Source organism: Argiope bruennichi, chromosome 6 (assembly GCF_947563725.1).
Source record: "Argiope bruennichi chromosome 6, qqArgBrue1.1, whole genome shotgun sequence".
In the NCBI taxonomy this organism is placed as follows: domain Eukaryota; kingdom Metazoa; phylum Arthropoda; class Arachnida; order Araneae; family Araneidae; genus Argiope; species Argiope bruennichi.
Window position 1 is genome coordinate 43,264,398 of NC_079156.1, and position 23,609 is coordinate 43,288,006.

At 30.2% G+C, this 23,609-nt stretch overlaps 2 protein-coding genes across 2 annotated transcripts; both read left to right on the plus strand.

Annotated features, from left to right (window-relative positions):
• Positions 1–3,860: 3,860 nt before the first annotated feature.
• Positions 3,861–7,423, plus strand: LOC129971048 (uncharacterized). The gene is made up of 2 exons (XM_056084515.1): positions 3,861–3,925; positions 7,062–7,423. The coding sequence occupies exons 1-2, from the start codon at positions 3,914–3,916 to the stop codon at positions 7,353–7,355; spliced, it is 306 nt and encodes a 101-aa protein (XP_055940490.1). The 5' UTR covers positions 3,861–3,913; the 3' UTR covers positions 7,356–7,423.
• A 2,366-nt stretch (positions 7,424–9,789) lies between these two features.
• LOC129973034 (uncharacterized) lies at positions 9,790–16,169 on the plus strand. Its single transcript, XM_056087385.1, has 2 exons — positions 9,790–9,870; positions 15,811–16,169. Exons 1-2 carry the CDS (start codon positions 9,856–9,858, stop codon positions 16,066–16,068), a joined length of 273 nt encoding a protein of 90 aa, XP_055943360.1. The 5' UTR covers positions 9,790–9,855; the 3' UTR covers positions 16,069–16,169.
• The last annotated feature ends 7,440 nt before the right edge of the window (positions 16,170–23,609 follow it).

Consider the following 23,609-nt stretch of genomic DNA (forward strand, 5'->3'; position numbering starts at 1 on the left):
TTTAATTTGAAATGTTTTGGTAACAATAATTAATATCTATGAAAATAAAAGCCCAAATGAAGAGATGCATTGTACCATATATCTATATTAATTTCACATGGTATTTTCCATAATAAAAAAGAGTATAAATTATCTTTTAAATGTATGAAAACATTGATGGTAATTTCTGCAGAAATAGACGCACAAATTATATGAAAATAATTCATTTGGTTATATATTATTATTCAATAATAGTTTCTACAAATGTGTAATAGTTTTAGCAAGTTAATATTCAAACTCCTTTTAGCTGTTTATATGAATTAAGATTAACGTTGAATCCGTTTTATTTACTAATTTCTATTATCACTGAAACGCATTAAAGCGGACTCAAGTTCTTCATGACTGAGGTATTTTTTTTTGTTTTGCAGTCAACACAGCCATAAACTGAGAATAAATGCTCATTAAAGACGCAAAATACGCACTACTTCTAAAAAAATACCGAAATTTCGGGTTTCATGCGTCTTTTGTCGACTTTTGCTAGCGTACTATATTTATGATATTTCATGGCATGTAGGAGATTATGAAAGCGTGACGTTCTGAGGTATATATGAAAAAATATACAAAAAAAAGGTTTATATCGCTATTATTTTGCATTATACGAAACAAACGATCATAAAAGCAAGAGTTTGAAGACAAAAATGACGTTGACTAAGGTACATTTCGGGATAAATGGATAATTAAACTAAGTGACTCAGATACAAATTACTTCTACGTAGAAGTGACTCATGCAGAACAAATCGGTAACGTGTAATAGGAGCCTAGTCAACAGAACGATTTATTTGCATTAATTTATTTTATACTATCCGCCTTTGGCGACCAGCCGGTTTGCAAATCTTAATGCTCGTTAAAATTTTAATAATTAAATATTTTATGTAATTCCTACTTTAATAGCTTCTTCATCAAATATTTTAAAGCTTCAAATTTTGATAGTCATGTAATTCACTCATAATAATATAAAGTCCTTCAGCCGTAACATAATATGTATCTCTCTAATTTTCTGTTAGTTCCGGTAGAATTTATGCTTAAAATTAAAATGGAAATGACTAAACTGCAATTAATATAATAATATTTTTTATTGGAACAAAGCATTTTTTTTAATAATATGATTACTGATAATAGAATCACTGAGCGTTTAAACTTTATGGGCACTAAAGAATATCTTTCTTAAATTATGTAATATCTCAAGAATTTGTCAACAAAATTTTCTCAGATTCATCATGAACAGATCGATTCATTAACAATGTTTAATTTTAAATGCATCAAACTTTAAGAAAATAAAATGAATCGTTTAAAATAATCGGTCGGAAACAGGTTTAAAAAACTACTTAAAAAACGATGTACTTAAAACTATAAGCATATACAAAAAATATATAACTAACATAAATACAATTTAATTACAAAAGCATGCAGCTAACCTAAAAATAATTTAAATAATTGAAAACAGGTTAAAAAAATCTACTTAAAAAACGATGTACTTAAAAACTATAAGCATGTACAAAAAATATATAACTAACCTAAATACAATTTACTTACAAAAGCATGCAACTAACCTAAAAATAATTTAAATCATCCGTTGATAACGGTTGTCATGGCAACAATTAGAATGCGCATGCGTGAATTTTCTTCGCCAGCTCCGGTAACGCAAATGCGTGAATTTTTCTACGCCAGTTGGGGTAACGCTATGCAGATTATACATTTTTAATTTCCTTTATTCTGTGTTATTTTAATTCAAAAGTACTACAGAATGAATTTGAAACACGGATTCATTAACAATGTTTAATTTTAAATGCATAAAACATTAAGAAAATTAACAGAATCGTTTGAAATAATCCTCCGAAAAATGTTAACCCTAGCCTCGTGACTGTTGGGAGAAAAAAAAATTGAAGCCTTACTCATTTGGCGGTGGGGAAAATGGAAGATTTTTATCGCGGGAAAGTTAGTTTTTAATTAATAATTAAAATTCAAATTAAAATTTCAAAAAAAGGGACCCCAGGTGCACATTCCCGACCTCTAAGGTATATATGTACCAAATTTGATAGCTGTATGTAAAATGACCTGGTCTGTAGAGCGCCAACACACACACACACACACACACACACACACACACACACACACACACACACACACACACACACACACACACACACACACACACACACACACACACACACACACAATTCTATTCATATTCATTTATAGTTTTCCTATTTTCGAAAACTTTTATATTCTCCCTTTTAGAGAACATGGTAACAGCGCCATTTTGAAGTTCAAACCGTATTCGAATGAATATATACCTGGTGCGTATTAAATTACTCTAATACAAAATCCAAATCGCGCCCAAGCCAAATTGAAACGGGAAAACATCCGGCTAGAAAATGCTAAACAAAATCGGAGGTTACCAAACAGATAAACTGAAAACCGGTAGCCAGTTTATATATATTTAGGTCCTTCGGAATGCTAAACACTAGTAAAAGCAAACTGTAAAAATAGAAAATACGGGAAAAAATAGAACAAGGAGTAAAAAAGCAAAGATAAAATAGTAGAATATATTAGAAAATCATAAGATGTTCATAATTAGATTGATTAAGCATCTTAAAGCTTTTTAGTTAACAGTCTCTCAACAATCAGGATTGCAGGGTTCCTGACAGGTTGGAATTTCAATCAGATTTTCATTTCCATTTTCATCTAGCCAAAAGGTCACAGTTCAAGTTGATTTTTCTAAAGTTCCTTGAGTAGAAGGATTTATTATATATAAATATATAGGACCAAATTTTGACAAGTATCTACACTAGAGGTGTGAAAACCGTGTATCGAATTTTATCTGTCTTGCTCTCTTCGTTTTGTAAATATCGTATTAATTTACATACGAACAGCTGGACACTCGGACTTCCTTTGAAAAAATTTACTCAAAATTTAATAGAAATCTTCAAATTTGATATAAAAACAGTATACCTAATTTCAACCGGCTAATCTAATTGGGTTTGAGTTATCTTTGTCACAGACAGACATTTTCCAAAAATGTGTTTTTGAACTCAAGGAGCTCTTACACGCGGAAATTCATAAAAATATCAAGTTAAAGTTTTTTGATGATTACTATACTTTATCTATGCTACATGTACGAAAATGTTAAAAAACTCTCAGCAATAAAATTCATTTGGGAGGCCATTTAATAACTATTGTTTATTACCAACTTCTTAGACTTGTATGAGTTCAGAATAGCAAACAAAATATCATAAGGTAATCACTCTTTGAAAGAGATTAAAAATTACGATTTATTTAAATATTTATCATAAAAAACAATATTCTTCACTTTAATACAAATTCGCAAACTGGAATTCGTCAAATTCCTTAAATAAAATTCTGATTCATTCGGCACGTGGGAAAATCTTATTGCATTCTATTTTTAGAATATGTTTCGCATTATTTTTTTTTATGACGCTTGATCACATGATACTATAATTTGATCTACTTGGTTCCAAAATGTAGCTCTCTTAAGATACATAATTTTGACGAGTAATAAATGGATATAACACGTGTATCAATCATAGGCCTCTACTTATTGTATCTTGATATCTGTTAAGATCACTTAGCTCTTAGGTTTTATTTACTGCACAACAGCAAGTTGAATTATAAGGGGCATTTATATTTTATTTTTCCTTTACTGTACCGATATTTACTACGTTTACGTCTTACGAATTCATCATAATCATATGCACAATAGATTCTTCCCGAATGTATAGACTTTTATAGGGATATATAAAAATAATATTTTTTTTCTGTATAAAAGGGTTTTTTATTTGGAAACCATGCTACATTCTTACTCTAAACTTTTCAGCATTCTTAACTTGCTTGGAAATTCGTAAGACTTTTAATAATGAATACCATGGTAAGTTTTTTCTCTGAATTATTATTCTAAATTTATTCTGAAAATATTGTTTATAAACCAGCCTCGGCAATCATCTTATTCACTCAACATTTTAACTATGTATTATATAATTTTTCATTGAACTTTGAAACAACTTATATAATCTTTAATAAACTGAAAGTCTTGCTGTAAAAGAACAAATAATGAATTAAAAATACAGGGTGGTTATAATTAAAGTTCCACTTTGAAATGGTCATAAAAGAAAAACTACTGCATCCAATGTTATTAAATTTGGTAATAGTTTAAAGAATATGATGGGAATTTCCTTTCCGTCAAAAAAATAAAAAAATAAAAAATAAAAAAAATAAAAGGTGTGGGGTTTTAAAACTCCCACCAGGGGATAAATGGTGTTGCATGCAATATTGATAAACAATATAAGACATGGAGACATTGGTTTAAAATGTGTTTAATCCTTTCTGAAACGTGTTTATTGTGTTCAATTTGGCGTCCCCCATTTTCTAAAAGCAAGTTAAATCGCATTACTGCATTCTCAACAGTAGCTCTTAACATATCAGGAGGAACTACTGCATCCAATGTTATCAAACTCGGTAATAGTTTAAAGAAGTTCATGGGAATTTCCTTTCCGCCAAAAAAAAAAGAAAGTTGTGGGGTTCAAAAACTCCCACCAGAGGAGAAATGGCGTTATACGCAATATTGATAAACAGTATAAGACATGGAGACATTGGTTTAAAATGTGTTTAATCATTTCTGAAACGTGTTTAGTGTGTTCAATGTATCGCTGCCCACCATTTTCTGAAAGCAAATTAAATCCCATTACTACATTCTCAACAGTAGCTCTTAACATATCAGGAGGAATGTTACGCACATGTCGGAGTATCGCATCTTTCAGTTCCATCAAATTGTTTAGATTATCACGATAAACAGTATTTATGACATAACACACATTGAACATGCTTTTAACTCGTCTCAGAAACTATTAAACTCATTTTAAACCTTTGTCTTCCTGCCTTATATTGTTTATCAATATTGCATACAGCGCCCTTTCTCCCTTGTTGGAGAGTTTTTTGAACCCCCACTCTTTTTCTTTGACGGAAAAGAAATTGCCATGACCTCCTTTACACTATTACCAAGTTTGATAAAAGTTAATTCTGTAGTTTTCTTTTTATGGCCATTTCAAAGTGAAACTTTAATTATAACCACCCTGTATAACGGGAAATAAAGAAGAAATGTGTTAGTATTGGAACCTTATATTTTTTATGTATAAAAGAAAAGATATCGAGTTGAATGCTTGTATACATCAAAGTGATGAGTTAATCTTTCTTCTTTAACTGTTAAAAAAGTACCAGCAAGGACAGCCCCAAAATATATAAAATGTAATGATTATTACTGTGTTTTAATCACTATTTTAAAATTAAAATATAATAAAAACATCAATAGTAAATTAAATTAGTTTTAGATTCTGCTATGAATAAATGCTTTCACTGTAAAAATATGAAAAAAAATCAACATCTTCGCATGGAATAAATAACTAAATGCAATTATAATTGATCAGTAAATGTATTTTAGTTATTGGTTTGCATACAAAATATATTCCCATCCCAAATATAAGCATGAACTATAAATTATCATTTTATTAATATATTAGAAGGTGATATTTCAAATTATATTCAAGATTTAATTTTTAAAAGTATGTTGGAAATTAGACACAAAATATTTTTGTTACGAAACTGACATAAGTACAGCTTTTAATTTCGTAAATGATTAAGATAAAAGAGCGCACAATGAAACGCCTCTTTTAATAAATGAATGAATCTTGTTTTATATTTCAAAGCACTTTTAAATGAATAAATATGTTAATAATTTATTTTAAGATATTTTTTATTTTAATAAATTTGTGAAAATGTGTTTGTTTTTATTTAGATTCATGACTACTTTGCATTCATTTTTATACATTGAATTATATCAGCAGCAGCTTAATGTATAAGTACTATACGGTTAGAAATATATTTCATGGATGCAAAATAAAAAAAATATTTTATTTCAATTGAAAAAAATAAGTTTATTAGAAATTACCAGTTTAAAATTTCAGTATATAGCAATCCTTAAGCGGGTTTATGATATCCATACCCCCCCCCCCCATCCGAACATTACTACTCCAGGCGGTTTACAGCTAGTTCTGATTATTGTGGAATAAGTCTACCTATTGAAAGTATTTGTGTTAAAATTTTCTGAGCACTTTTAGAGTTAACATAGAGAATGAGATTTGCGGATCAGTTAGCAAGATAGGCTACTTATAATACCCCTGTGAACATGAGGAATGATATTCCTATACTATGCCTGCCGTAATAATAATCTCAAAATGTTTTTCAACTCCTTTGAAATTTAAAAGGATAGATGCTACTTTTTGAAATGGAATTTTGTATCCTTTTTTTAATATTGTCCAAGACTTTTTCAACAAAATTTTTCAATTTATTACCTGCTAGTATTAGTCCTTTGTGACCAATCTCCATAAGATTTGTTTATACTGTAAGATTTGTAGTGATAATAATGAAGAATACGAAGATTCTATCAGAAAGAAAGTAGAAGATTTTCTTTGACTAAGCATGACTTATGCATTGATTATGCATGACTTAAGTTTTGACTAAGCATGATTTAATGAGCATGACACTTAAGCCTTGACTAAGCATGATTTAAGTTTTGACTAAGCAAGATTTAAGCATTGATTAAGCATGATTTAATGAGCACTACACTTAAGCCTTGACTAAGCATGACTTAAGCATTGACTAATGTTTTAATGAGCATGATTTAAGCTTTGACTAAGCATGATTTAATGAGCATGACTTAAGCATTGACTAAGCATGGCTTAATGTTTCATTAACAATTAACAAATTCATTGTGTTCTGAGTACTTATTTTTATTTTTCTACTTATATCCTAGATTTTTCTTTAAGCTGAAATAGGGAGGGGCAAGTATTTAACCATAAAACTTATTAGGTTTATTTCCTCTTGGCAATTTAGTTCTGATAATAATAAGCACCTTAAGATTGCTAATGACATTAATACAACACATAATCTGGGGATGAATTAAATAATATTTTAAAATATCACTTCATTTGAAATTTTTGCAAAACTTTCAGATTATTTTTCTGTTCGTCATTGCTGCTACGTTCTACCTTGCCGAAAGCTTACCTCAAGGAATGCCTGACATACCGAAGATCCCGGAAGCTCCAACCATGGATAAAGTTCCAGGAGCAGATCAAATGGACCCAGAAAACGTTCCCGGAAAAGACAAATTATCCGAAGTACCAGGAATGGACAAAGCTACCGAAGAAAAAGACAAGGCAGAGGATATGACAAATCTAGAAAGCATAAAAAATATTTCCCAAAATCCAGATATGGTTAAAGATATGCCGCAAATGCCTTTTTCTTAAATGCGCCAGTTTTGTACCAATTAGTACTGAAAATATGTCCTTCAATTTTAACTGTGTGAAAAAATTAAATAAAGAACAATACCTTTCAAAATAGTTGTTTCCTTTTTGAGCAACATTTAAATATTTTTTTATTCTCTATTAAATTTATAAACGCATGTCAACTCTGTTTTTCGGTTTTAAAATTAACATTTAATAAGAGTTTGTTTTTTCACCATAGAAACGATTGAAATTATATTTAATTGTAGTTTATACGTTGCATTAAGTTTTAATGATCCTATATTGTTGTAAATGATAGGGCTTCTGAAATATATTTTAGGTAGACACCTATAGGAAGACTACCTATTTCAATGGTTCTCAAGACACGACTTTAGGAAAATTTCTGTAGATCTTCACAGATCAAGGTTCCTAGAGCCCAAAACCACCCTTCATTTAAAAATTTCTATATCTATATCTATCAATATATATTTATAAATATAATACTTTCCCCATGTTATCTTGTGAACTAGATAACAGCAGTAATTTCATTTGGATTTTAATCGGCTTGGAATATGCAGTTAGAAATATAGAAATTTCGGATGAGTTCGTAAATGGGCCATCTAGGGGGTAGAAATGGTGGGAGGTTGAAATTTTCATTTCGCTATAACTTTTTAAATATTAAAAATAGAAAAATAAATCTAAATTATCGCCTTATTAACATAAATAATTTCTGTATTTAAAGTCTTTCGATAAAGGCAATATCTTAGAAGTTAGGGGCTAAAAAGTGATTTTTCAAGCCCTAATTTTGCTTTAAATTAGATTAAGGAAATATTAATTCAGATGCAAAGGAATCTAACTTTACCTTTCAACTTGCAGAGAGGATTTTTTTTTATTCATGATTTTTTTTTTTTCATTTGAAATTTTTTTCCCAATCTCATTTCCGTTAGAAAAATTTCGTTCCATTACTAATGTTCTAATCTTAATATGAAATTGATATGATAATTAATAATGAATGAGCACTATTTGGAGTCAATGGATAAGGAATCGTTTTTAATCTTTCTTGAAATTTAGTAAGGAATTAGATCTTGAATAGTTGATATAACCTTGTCTCTTAGGATAGTTTCTAAATAAGCAACATGTAAGCTTCTTTGAGATTTAGTAAGGAATTAGATTTTGTATAATTGATATATAACCTTAGAGCTGAATATAGTCACTTGATAAGCAGTTGCATGCAATCTTCCTTGAGCTTTAGTAAAGAGTTAGATCTTGCATAGTTGATATAACTTTAATGCTTAAAATAGTTACTAGATAAGTAGTTGCATGTAATCTTCCTTGATATTTAGTAATGAAATATTTAATCTTTTATAGTTGGCATAACCTTAGCATTGAATATAGTCACTTGATAAGCAGTCAAACTGTGATCTTCATAGAGATGTAAAAATGATTTTGTCACTTGATAAGTAGTCGCTTGTAATCTTCATAAAGATTTAGTATTGAATTAGATCTTGTATAGTTAATATAACTTTAGTGCTGAATATAGTCACTTGATAAGCAGTCAAACTGTGATCTTCATAGAAATGTAAAAATGATTTTGTCACATGATAAGTAGTCGCTTGTAATCTTCATAAAAATTTAGTAATGAATTAGATCTTGTACAGTTAATATAACTTTAGTGCTGAATATAGTCACTTGATAAGCAGTCATTTGTAATCTTCATAGAGGTGTAAAAATGATTTTGATATCATTTAGTTGATATAACCTTAGCGCTACAAATAATAATAGGCAATAGGTGCTGTTGAAAATATATTACGAATTGATATGGACATAAGATATTTTCAATATTAAATAGTTCATGAAATTTGATGAATGGTACTCAATAAACGAATTTTAAACAAATGCAATAAATTGCGTTATGCATAAGGATTCTTGGAAAATTTTTACAGGAAATGGCACAAATGTCATTTATGAAGTCTTAATGACATCACGACATGGAATATTCTAAGAAATATTACGTCTAAAAATTCACTAAAAATTTTTTTCTCCCAAAAAAACTTTGTTTCATTCAATTTGCGTTTTATATGATTAAAGTCGCAGTTCTCCGAATTCTGTCTAAAAATCTGTTATGAATTACAACTTGCCACGCAAAGTCGAATATTTAAAGTATTACTCCACATATAATAAACAAGTTCCGGAAAAATATCAGGTAAACTGAACTGAATTATAACTGAAATAGGAGAGGGTGTATTATTTGTGTCTTTATTCAGAAGTGAAAATACGCCTCTTCTGTATTTGTCACCACGCAAAAAATCACTCAAGCTTTCGCAATGTATTGATTACAGAGGAAAGGACTGTTTATTTTCGACCTCAGAAACCGTTTGAAAAACTATAATTTGTTACATATACATATTTAGAGGAATTTCCTTTAAAAATAGGTATAAAAGACTTGTGAATGATCAGTTCGAAATATAAACATATAGAAACGTATCTACATACATCTTGGATTATATAATCAACTGACTTGGAGATGAAGAAAATCATGGTAAGATTTGAAATTTCGTTTTGACCAGTTTTCTTTTCTCTTTTCTTTTGATTAATTTTTCCCCTATTCACAGAAAAAATTATTGGAATTATGTCTATCGGTCTATAAAAACGATAATTCTAAAAAGCTATAAGTAGACGGAAGAAATCTGATATGCAGTCTTTACTCTAAAATTACAGATTTCTGTCAAAGTTTAAGTGAAGTCTATTCACAAGATGTATCTTTGTCTGTGCATATGAGTACAGTGATAGTTACAAAATAAAAGAGTTAAATAAATAAAATTTTATACTGTGTTCTAGCATTAAAACAGCAGATTTGCCTCCATGTTTAAATAATCTGTTATAAAGTTTGCTTCTTTCAATCTTCGCATTTGCATACATATAAAAGCAATCATTCAGAAACGAGACCGATGAAAGGACAAGATAAATGAAATTTGGAATATATTCTGATTATAAAATGTTATATTCTACTACTATGGTTGTAATAAGACGAAAATAGATGTTCAAAATGTATACTATTGTATACTTTATGTATGCATTATTATATTATATTTATTGTGTACTCTATGTATTATATACAAAATGTATACTATACCAAATTTATACAAATATCTGAGTAACAAATGAGTATGAAATGTCAAAAGTTAGATGAATGAAATTTGGCACACAGATTAAGCACCCAAAATGTTATTCTGGATCAAAGTTGAAAAAAAAAAACTGACGAGAGGTTGTCTGTAATTTAGAGTGAATATGAACACGATATTTCAAAAATATAACTCCTTGAATGAATGAAATAGGATATGCAATCATGTAACAGCAGCTGTATTTCTGTATCAAATTTTTATTTTAATAGAATAGAGAAAAGGCTCCAAAATAAATATTCGCGATAAAATTACCAAAGATCTTTCATTAGATTTGCATCCATGATCGATCCTTTATATTTATATTTGCACATGCCATTCATTTAAACCTTGATAAGGCCGTGGGAAGTATGCTTCCCACCAAATTTATCAATCTTTGTATGAAATTATGTAGGTTGGCATAAGTTCTGACACATTTTTTTAGAAAGACAAAAATTTAAATGCTTCAGTTCTTTATCTCACACCAAATGATGTGTCTTGGTTTGTCACTTAATTATTAATTAAACAAATTAATTAATGAATCAAATTAAATTTATCTAATAAGCTAAATGAATCTCTTTTCTTATTCTAATTTCAAGCCTAAAAATATTTTAACATAATATGACTAGAAAAAAATGGCCCTTTAAAGGGTTAATATACATTTTTCATTTTCCTTTCTATACTATGTAGTATACAACTCTTATGTGTGCGACTTTTAAAATAAAAATTTTAACACTCATAGATTTCACAGCCTTGCTTAAGGCTCACAGTTTTACTCGAGGCAAGGCTTAGGAGGCAAGAGCAAATTTATTAAAAATTACGCGAGAAAGATGTGGTGAGACCAATCCCGTCGGTTTGTTATTAATTCACATTACAGTTTTGTGGCACCACTAGGACTCATTTGGAGCGAATGTTGTTTTTTTAAGCCGTGTCCAGATGCTGCTACCAGACACGAGCATAACCTTTTCTCTCTAACATTCAGTTTTTTTCTAGACATCAGATTATTCTCCGAAAAAAGGTAAGATGATTTATGTTTGAGAAACTGGATAAAATCCTAATCCCTAAACAGAAAAGCAGAGATTCTATGTCTACGATAATTTCCTTAGATGACCATTTATAAATCAAATATAAGAAGTCCTGTAAGCGCTTTCTTTCACTATCATTTTTAACTGCCTTGAATGACCTTTAGTGTAATTTGTTAAAAACAACAACCGGGATTTGTCTTTATAAACGTTTTTCTCTTTTCTTCTAATTAAAATGCTAACCACCCAACATCCGCATATATCTAAAATCATTGGAGTTAAGAAAGGGCATGGTGGCTACGAGTACTCCGAGTTATTTTTTTTAAAGTCCCTCACACTAAACTTTTGTGCTTCGTGGTAAAGTAAACAAATTTGCATTATGGGTGCCTTTTTTCAACAGATTAAATCTGAAATTTGACACAGAATTGCAGTTTTAGAAACAAGATCATATATCAATATTCACTTATTTATTTCATAGTATTTAAGAGTTGTTGTATTTACATAAATGAACCAGCTGGAGTGGTTTTCCCAAAATTCTCTCGCATACTCTTTAATAAACTAATCATGCAAGAGAAAGCATGATATGGTACTGTATAGGATACAATAGTTACAAAATATTAATTTTTGGCGTGAATACAGCATTATTACTCAATCTGTCGTGCCATCCTTGGCTAGTTATTTGGCGATTAATCCCAAATGTGCATCAATAGTATTCAAAAATCGAATTTGTATTTTAGATAGGTTTTTCTTAACCAATTAAAACAAAAATTTGATACAAAACGGAACTTGTAGTGCCAAAGTATCATAACAAATTCGATATATTTAAATGACTACGTTTTTGTTTACATGTTTTTGAAAGTTCAGACTGACAGACAGACAATCTGTAGCTGGAATTGTTTGAAAGTTAGACAGACGTCTACAATACAGATGTTTAATATATGTACCGAGTTTTTTCTATTAGTTCCCTTCGTTTTCTAATTATCGCTTTAACTTATGTGCAAACAGCTAGACAGACAGACTTCCTCTGAACTGAGATTACCCAAAATTTTATAGAAATCTGTAAATTTGATGTAAAGACTGCATATCAAATTTAAGTCTTCTAACTCAGAGAGTTTTTGAGTTATCTTTATTGCAATCAGACAGGCAAACAGCGATTTTATAAAAGCGTGTTTTTCGAAATCAGTTAGATCTAACCCGTGGAGATTCGTCAAAATGTCACTTTCGAATTTTTCCATGATTACTATAATTTCTCTATACTATGTAACTCGAGAAAGTAAAAAGTACAGGCCAAATAAATATCAATGTTTTTCTAAAATTTCTTTAAATTTGATATAGATAACAATTTTGCTGCGAAAATCTGTATGAAATTTATTTATTCTTTTATGAATTATTGCGTTTCTATGCATGCAATAATACGAACGGACAGACAGATTTTACTCAACACTCTAATACAGATTTACATTTTAGATTATAAACATGAATATTAAATTTCATCCATTTATCGCTTAAATTCTTCCCCGTGATCTGGGCTTCCCGGGTACGAATCCCGGTTCGGGCATGGTTATTCTTCATCTGTGTTCTATCTGTGAGGTGTGTGAATATGCCCCCCTGTAAAAAGGGGTTGTGCAAGAGAATGTGTGAGTTTCATCTTCATATGAGCTAGAAGTCAGACTTCTGCCCTCGGGTGTTCAGGGATCTTTACCCTCAGAAGCTACTGCACCCCCTTTCCGTGGTAACGCGGACATGGCATCATCATCATCGTCATCATCAATTGAATTTTGTACTTATCATACTCACCTTGCACTAGAACAGCAAGACAACAAAGCTTTCTTTCTGGCTGTTTTGATGCAACTAGGATTTTCATTCCGAATTTGAACGAAATTTATAAATTTATCCATCTAATTAAAAGCGTTCAATTTTGAGTTATCTAGTCCATTATAAAAATTCAAATACACAGAGTTATAATTCAAAAAATGTCTTTTCTCAGAGTTGTTAGATAATCTCTATTTTGAATTTTTTGACGATTATAATATTGTTACGAATCTGCGATGCGGCTTCCCAGCATAGGTGGTTCCATAGGAGGTCCCAGAGCTTGGCGACAAACTTGGCAACCATTTGGCGACGAATTTGGCGACTTTGACGCCAAAATAGATTATACCCGAAACATCGAGAATTTTCCCGATCCGTCGAGTAGGAACGGAGATACGCCTCGAACTTTCCTGATTGGTTGAGAGGCGTCTAGCCCCGCCTCCTGAGACTTATAAAAGGAAGCAGCCGCAGCTGCCGGGCAGTCGTGAACCGGAGCGGTGAATTGTAAAGAAGTCGCAAGCGGCAGAGCAGAGTGGAGGAGTGGTGAGTCGAGTGGTGAACCAGTGGTAAATTGGAGTCGTGACCCAGGAGTGGTGAACCAGCGGTGGACCAGTGGAGTCGAAGAGTAGTCGGAAGCGACGGTGAAGAACTCGTCTTCCAGGGACTTCCAGGGAGGGACAGAGTAGAGCTGATGTTGTATGCTGCACGTCTCGTCTGAAGATAATCGTCTTCTGTGCTGTATATAGTTGTCGTCTTTGTGCTGTCCTGTGTGTCTTCGTGTAAATAAACGTCGTTCTTTTATTTTCTACTGCCACCTGCTGATTGAGCGTTCTCCACACCATATAACTCCCACTATCCAAACGAACCCCCGGAAATTCCGTAACAATATTTTTGTGCACTTCGCATTCGAGAAAGTAAAAGATATATGTTGATATAGGCAGTGAATTGTCAGGCCACATTGAATTTCTATTGTCAAGTCTTAGGAAATTCACTTCAAAAGTGTAGCTGGAAGTTGGTATATCAAGAATGTAATTTTTTTTAAAGTGTTAATCAATTTATTTATAAAATTTAGAAATTCAACTACGACCATTATGCCTATGTAATAAAGACCTTATCTGAAATATATATAGTTCCTAGATGAAGTCATTCATGAATGTTTACAGCTTGTTAAGAGTGACATGAAAACGATAGGATATCTGAAGTAGTTGTGGTGGTAACATCATAAGCCAGATAACAACTTCCGGAGAAGAGTGTACACTTTTGTCTAGTGGCTTTATTACTCTGTTATGAACCCTAATTTTGCGAGTTCGAGCCTCAAACTTGCACATTGGTGATCCTGGTTCTGAACAACCGCATCCTTCATTCAGCTGTCGTGGCTCCATCTACCGACAGCAACTACTCACACACGCTCGCCATAACACTTGGCGCGATAACAACGTTCGTCGCTCGCCATAACGCCTGGCGCGATAAACTCTACCGACTCACTGGTGGGGGACTATTGTGGTGGTAACATCATAAGCCAGATAACAACTTCCGGAGAAGAGTGTACACTTTTGTCTAGTGGCTATGTTACTCGGCTATGAACCCTAACGTTGCGAATTCGAACCTCAAACTTGCACATAGTTTTTTGTTTTGTCGTGTGACTATTTTAAGCCAAGTTTTTTGAGCAGTAACTTCAGAGGATAAAGACCCCTAAGCACACGAGGGCAGAAGTCATATGAGGAAGAAACATGCACACACTCGCTTGCACAACCCTTTTTCACTGGGGGGGGGGGGACTCAATCCCGCACCTCACAGATATAACACAGGGTAGAGAACAATCATGCCCGAACCAGGACTCGAACCCGGGACGCCTAGATACCCCTACGCCAGGACGCCGGCATCTGAAGTAGTAACACTTTTATTTATAATTCGGATGGAACGCTTTATGAATATCAAAAACCTTTCGATAGACACTTAAATCTGATATTTTTTAACCACTGGAAAGACTGTGTTTCATTGTTTTGTTACTTTTATTGGCGAAAGATTTATTTTTTGGCTAAGCTGCTTAAAATGTTTAAAATAAACAGAGTGGGAGTTTCTCTACCTTGCTTTTAGCTCTGTGATTCGATTTAATTTCAGACAAGAATAATTCCGAATTTGGTGGAACCACATCTTTGCATTTGCTACATAATTTTTAAAGTGATTGACCATTATATCCAAGCAATTAGCAAAAACACTTACTATTTCAAGTAATCTAATATTTTCCAAATTCCTGAAACCAGTTGCCGCCAATATTTTTAATCTATGCAGGTGACTATTTCGAAGGATTATAAATATATTAAGCTAATACCACGCTACATCAATTGTAAATAAATGATTGCATCTTTTAATTTTCCATCTCCTGCATTAGCTATCATTTCCAATATTTAAAGTCGACATCTCGAAATCAGTTCAATTAGCAATTTGAGAGAAATTTGGCAAAATTGACTAGGTACATTCATTTTATAGGTAACTGTTGCTGCTGTTCTGTTGATGACTTTGGTGCTTGTTGAGGCCGCTCCTGGAGGAGGACAATCTGGAGGCGGAGGTGGAGGTGAAGCTGGAGCTGGAGCAGGCGCTAATATGGGATTTGGTGGTGGTGCTGGAGGTGGTGGTCAAGGGCAAGGAGGCGCAGGAGGTGAGGCAGGCGCTGGTGCTGGAGTTGGTTTCGGTGCAGGAGCGGGAGCAGGAGCTGGAGGTCAAGGAGGAGCAGGTGGCGGCAAATAGAAAAGTCTTAATGCGGAAATGAAAAATATATTTTGATATTTAACTGTACTTCTGTTTTCTTTTTTCAATAAAGTTCTATTCCTGTTATGCAATTTATGAAATGTGTTTCGTTCTTTAATAATTTGTATATATTTTAGAATTACAGAATTATAATTTTTTTCTAAAAATAATTTTGGGTTTTGATAGTTCTAAAAATAAACCTCTTAAATTATAAAGCAAAAAATTCTTTTATTATAAATAGATAGTTTATAAAAATTAATAATAATAGAATTTCCACTCTATTGAAGCAAATTCTGATTGCCTAAGGCTTGGTTTTGAAAGTAAGGATTGATATTTGGTTTAACTAAAGATATAGATTAGATAAAAATATACATTTTTTTAAAAACAGTATTAAAGACGATGTGGAAATATTTACCGATTGAAAAAATCAACTAAATTTGCTTTATTCGATTGTATAGGAATTTTTTGGAGTTTAAGTATGCTAACTTCAGCATTGTAATTTGAAAATAAAAATTAATCTAAAAAGTAATTTCAGATTTTATCAGGGATATTTAGAATATAAACCGCAATGAAGTAGCTGAACTACAAAATATAATCTGTATTACATTAATTGACTGTTCGAAATGTTTGTTTGCTTTTAAAACAAAATAATTTATAAGCTAGATAGTTTATTAGCACAGAGGAAAGTTAAATGGTATGAGCAAGATTTGTGATGGATCATATTTTCAATGAATACTGTAAAAACCGTGAATGTATCATTTTATGCAGTTATTTCGCTTATAGAAATTTAATTACCTTTCTTGGGATGAGATTTATTTCAGTCATTCAAAAATGAAAAAAATTCTTGATTTAAATAGTTTTTATCACATTATGGAAAAGGAATATCGTTTAAAATATACCGAAAAATATTAATTAGAAAAATTTTTGGGAAAAAATTGATCATTTAATTATCATGTGTGATAAATTTAATTAAAAGATTTTCTTATGTAAAATCCCGAATTTCTGTTATATTAACTATTACTAACAAAAGTAAATTTCGCCATATTTAATTAAAGTAATGTTGCTAAAAAGAACAAAATAGAATCAATGAGAAAATTCAATGTAACTGAGTAATATACTATAAAGAGTAGATAAAAATTGGTGCCATAATTTGGAGCATTAGTACTAATACCATGCTAATGGTTTTGGCTTAGCTAAAAATTAACGCCATTTGTAGACATGATTTATAGAATAAATGGCTAGATAAAAAAAAATCAGGCTAATATTTGTAGACAACGTAGCATTATAATCGAATATTGGTATGAACCCTTTGCACATTAGTGTCATGACAGCGAAAACCATTCAGAGACGTTAGTTTGGATGTTTTATTATTTAATTACATTTTAAAACTTGAACAGTTTCGTTTAAGAAAACTGCATTTAATATTTGAATTGACCAAAAGTATAATTAGTGCACTCATAGAAAATAAATATAATTCTCCAATTTTAAATAAAGTTTTTCTTGAACTTGAATGGATATGTTCAGATAAAAATAATTAATGACTAAAAATGCATGTATTATTTTCATGTAATGTGAACTTTTAAAATGTTCCGGTAAATATGTTTATTTTTATGGAATTGTATAATATAATAAAAACGTTTTGAAAATAGGTTTAGGGAAATGTTTTTTAGTTTTTCGTACACCAAATACAAAAAGAAGAAGAATTTGATATCGTCAGGAAGTTTGACATCGAATTCCAATCATCTCCGAGTCCGAAAAACACATTTTTGGAATTAAATCTATCTATATGTCAACATGAAAACTCAAAAACATTTTCATCTAGATGGGTGAATATATAATATATAGTCTTTACATCATATTTGTAGATTTCTATTAAAAATTTGAACGAAATTTATCTCACTATTCGAATATAAAGCCAGATAGATGAATAAAATCTGGTGCCCAGATTTAACATCTAAAATACAGTTATCTATCAAAATTAGAAACAAATCCGTCCTGCGTTTGCTGTCTGACTGTCTATACCTTCACAAACATGTAAATGCGATAACAGAAAAACACAATGACTTTAGTAAATGAAATTTCAGATGTGATTCTGTGAGTACAAATGTAGTTCTGGGTCAGATTTTGGATTCAATCGTTTGGAAAAAGAAGGGACAAGATGCATAACAAATTTTCTGGTACTGACATTAACTTATTAGTATCTGGCCTTATTGGTATTATCTTATATCTTAATTGCATCCCAGCGATTAATCGCCAAATATAACACTCTATTGGGCTTTATAATAACTATTGTAAAAATACATTTGTAAGAGATAATGAAAAAAATATATTAGAGAAATCCACTCCGGCTGTTCCATTGACAGAGATACAATCCTGAATTTCATATATATTTATTTTTTGGTGGGCATACTTGAAGTTATTTTTCAATTTAACAGTTTATTGATGTTTAGAATTGTCATGCTTCCTACATATACGTGTAGCAGAATAGAGGTCTTTATGTGAAGGAATTTGTCCAAAAGAAAATTCAAAACCAAAATTTTAAAGTTTAGAACATGTAAAAAATTTTTAGCTGCCTATTTTCTCACATCTTTGTGTTATAGGAATTCACATTCAAATGGGCAGACGGACATTATTTTATTGTTTAATGCAAGGCAAGCCCAAAATCAAAATCTTATGGTCGAATTTTTAGTCTATTGCATCCTTAAACAGTTTTATTAAAACTTTCTTATTTCATGTTCAGAAAAATGGATATTTGTAATTAATTTTTTTATTTCATTTATAGCGCAGTTATATACAGCTCATAAAGATCGGTTATTGCAAGGGATTATATTTCCGGAATGATTAACTCAGATTATATTTCAAATTTAAATGAAGCGAAACTATATCATGTCGACATATTTTTAATTCCAAAACTAGCAACTGGTGTTGCCAATTTTAAAAAGAGAAACTTGTGAAAACAAAGAAAATAATATAAAGATATAGCTGCTACATATTCTTTAGTTATCAGAGTTCTGGACGTTTGCGTTTGGAGAAATCCTGAATGAAAATGCTTTACTTAAACAATTTTAGAACTTAATTGTCATTTAATCGGGAGATTTGAACGAGAATTTATTTCATACTATTGGTACTGTTTATTAACCAAGATGTCATATTATTCCAAGATTCTTGAATATCAAGATTCCATAATATTTATAAAGAGGAATTATAAAAAACGACTAAAAAGGGAAGATGATTAAAATAATTGAAATTCTACTTTTTAGCACTTAAAAATTTAAGATTGGAAAGTATAAAAGGATTAAACTGAAAAAGAAGTTACTTTTATATAGTGCACTATTAAAAAGGTGTTCTTTAGTGACTACTTTTATTAAATTTATTTCTATGTAAATTTCAGGTATGAGGTAAGTGCGAAAACAAAATCAATATGCAATCAAAATACGTTTTAAAATCTGTTATAAATAGTATCCCACATGTAATAGAAATGCATGACATGGGACTGTATTACGTATAGCTAAAATAAAGAAGATAATATTTATGGTAATTATAGGCTATATTTTTTTTAACATTTTGAATTAGAACTATAATTTTCTATACAAAAAAATGTACATCATTATAATTAAAATTTTAAGTAAAATTACACACTCTAAACTACATTCCATGTTAAAATATATAAAGGGTATTTCTATCTATAAAATCTATTTTAGGGCTGCTTACGCGTTCTTTTTTTATGACACGGAATCACTTCACAAAACAACCGAATCTCTGCGGTTTCAGAACAAAGCTTTTCTGGATATTCAGAATTTTATGCGCAAGAAAGGAATTAATCATAGATTTAATATTCATATTGTTCCTAATCATTTGTTATTAGTTCACTCCTTTTAACACTTGGCATTTTACGACTACACTCGACTGCTGGATTATATAGAGCAATTATTGTTTATGTTCCTTTTGAGATACCATTTTTTACTATGCATTAATTCGTCTTAAACATATGCACAATGGATTGTTGTTGACTGCATATATTTTTATTGAGTTACATAAAAAAATAATACTTCTTTTTTTTTCTGTATAAAAGCGTTTCTATTTTTTGGAACTGGTACAACGAACTTTCAATATAATTTTCATTATCTTGAGTTTGCTCTGAAATTATAAACCCTTCAACTATGAAGACTGTGGTAAGTACTTCGATAAGTTTATTATTATTATTATTATTGGTATTATTTTTATACTAGCATTATTTAAGAAAACATGATTGCTTTAATTCTTTATGAGCATTTTAAATACTTAAGAGTTTTTATGAAGGCTTATAGATTTCTAAGTAATGCTATTCTTGAACAGGGTATACCCCCCCCCCAGAAAAAAAAATCTTGAGGCATTTTGAAAAGCTATTATAGAACTTTATTATTTATAATTCTTAATAAACCATTAATACATATTCATTTTAATGTGTCATTCACCAAGTGCACTAGTTATTAATAATTATCGTTTGGTTATAGCTAATAAAAACAATTTATTGAATTAAAAACGGCGCTAGGTACCTTAATCCTCATTTGGACATATTTTATTCCAAGAATTCTCTAAATTCGTTGGAGTTATAAATAACACGTACCTTGAAATACACAAAAAGTTATGCATCGGAGTAGTATTTGATGATTGCGTGCGATGGAATTTCATATTTTTTCTTCATACCTCACTATTTCTTTAGTAGAGATCCTGCCCTCCCCAGACAGGCCACCCAAATCTTGTAAATTGTAAAACGTAAGATTTTCCACATGATGCACGATATTTTTCTTAATATTACACACTGTTTTACGAATTAGTCTTGGTAACTACATTGTTGATGTCGTGACATAAAGATTTAAAGGAATTTACATTAAATTTTATTAATTTATATAATCATTAATTTATATAAATAATAATAATTTATATTAAAAAAAGATTTTTTTTAAAAAACATTTTGGGAACAAACTTTCTCTAAAACTTCTGTTTCCATTCACTTATTTAAATGCTTACATTTTTTTCTCATTGAATCACATTTAATTTATATTGATATATAAGTACGATTTCTTTCCTTGAGCTCGATGGTTTTTTACCTGAAGCTCTTTCTTATGGGGCTAACCCGAGGCAGAATTGCGTGGCAAATTTTTTATGTAAATTAATAAGAAAATCATTAATTCTATCATCAATCATCAGTTAGTGATTAGAACACATTTATTTCAAAGTGAGCTTCGAATATCTGTATTACTCTACGTTTACTACAGAAAAAATTCTTCATAAGTAGTTTTTCAATTATTTAAATTTATTTAATGTTTTTGTAAAATAGTTACAAATAAATTCACAAAATTAAATCGGAGATCCGGGATACATTATTTAAAAACTGATCTATTTCAAATGATATGGTGTGCATTCTCACCTAGTGTAAAACATTTTTATAATCAAGTACGAAATTACAATAGAGCTTTCGATAATATATAATAATAATATTATTTTTCATAATAATAATAATGATGATGATAATATATTTCATAATAAGTACAATAATATTTAATAATAATAATATGTTTCATAATCATCATCATAATAATAATGTATCATAATAGTGTTTTCAATAATATAATATTTCTGTAGTATAAACGTTGTTTAACATAGAGTTTATGGAATTGTTTTCACCATTGATATGTTCTATGATTTTCATGAATTTCATTTTTGAAGCTTTTTTTTTACTTCATCCATTTTTCCATCTATTTCCCAGAAAAAAAATTGATTTTGTTTTTTGTGAATAATAATTTTTATTTGTTTTTGAAATATAATATTATTATAATCAAAAATTTAACCTAAAGATTTCAATGTTTTAGACTTACATGAGTTTAAAAAAACAATTATGTGATAATTTAAAAGCGCAGTAGGCTAGAAGAAAGAAATGTGATACGTGACACATGACTCGCATTTAAAGACGCATCAAATTTTGAAAGAAAATCTCCAACGGAAGTTCCTTATTGGTGATTTTCATTCAAAATTTGATTCACCATTTCCTAGTTCGTCTATGCGCATACAATTGAGGGGGAAAACCCCCTTCAGAAATGTAGAAAGCTACAGATTGGTGAAATTTGGCGTACGATTTCAGCATTAAAATTACTAATGTGTATGAACGATTGGACTGAAGTTACTAAAGAGTGAATTAAGAGTTCATCTGTCTATTTACTTATTCTTTTTCTTTGATCTTCCTTGTTATCTATTTTAGATATTATTTAGTCATGTATCTTTCACGTTGAGTCACTTGAAACTAATCTACTTAAATGCATATTAGTTTACCGTAAGTCATCCATTGAATAAATATATATTAACTATTTTCTAAAATATAATTCAGCTAGTTATAATTAAAATATTAGGCTATTTAGAAATAAAGTTATTTTTTAGAAATTGTATTTTAATTATATTCTTTTAAGAAAATCCTTTTTCCTGCACGCGTTATTTCTGAATTTATCTATCTTAAAATTATTTGAACTTTATATCTAATAAGGCCAAGAAAGAATTCCGAATGCATACTCAATTCTTTTCATTGTACTGTCCAACTTAGCACTAAATTCAAAACTCATTATATATGCAATTTGAAAGAAGAAATTCACTCATAATTTCTCTAAATTGATATGAATATGAATATTTTAATCATCAGTCGGAAATGGGTCAACCGAAATTTTTGAAATGAAACTTGCCCATTGAATTCCTTATTAATCTAAGAATTATTATTTCATTTAGAATTTTTGCTGATAAACTAATATTAATTAGATTTTTACTACCACATTTACTGTTGAATCATTACATTACTGTTTTCAGTTAACAATCTTTGCCAGTAATTAGATTTTTGCTTCAAAATTTACTATTGACTCATTATATCATTTATTTCATTTAACAATTTTTGTTTTATTTTAGATTGCTTTGTTGGTTGTCAGTGCTGCTATATTTTATCTAGCTGAAGGCTCACCTCAAAATGGCATGGAGTATTTCAAGCAAGACGCCTACTCATCTGCTTTCAAAAATCCAATGGATCACTTTGGGAATATGGATATGCCAGGAAAGGAGCAAGCCGAGGAAGGAATGGAGCAAGCTAAAAAAGTAGCGGAGCAGGGAATGCAACAAGCTCAAAGCTTCTCCAGCTATGGAAAATAAATTCCTTGAAACATGTCATGCATAAATTAGCTTCTATCGAACGAAAGAGTCTCTAAATATTTTTTTCTGTAGTGTCTGGATATAATAAATACTTATCAATAATTGAGACAAGTGTATCTTTATAATGTAGTTCTCCAATTATCTCTGTGCATAAAGTATCATGATTTCTATAAAATTAATATAATGGGAATTAACTAATTCGAAACTGACGTGACTACACTAAAAATTCGATTTATCTAACTATTCGGATGATGAAAATTTACCCTAATATAAATATGGTAGGGAAGATTATAAATTTAAAATTTAAAATTCCTGTTATAATTTATTCTATTTATTTAGTGGTTTTTATAAATTATCCACATTTGAAAAATAAACGG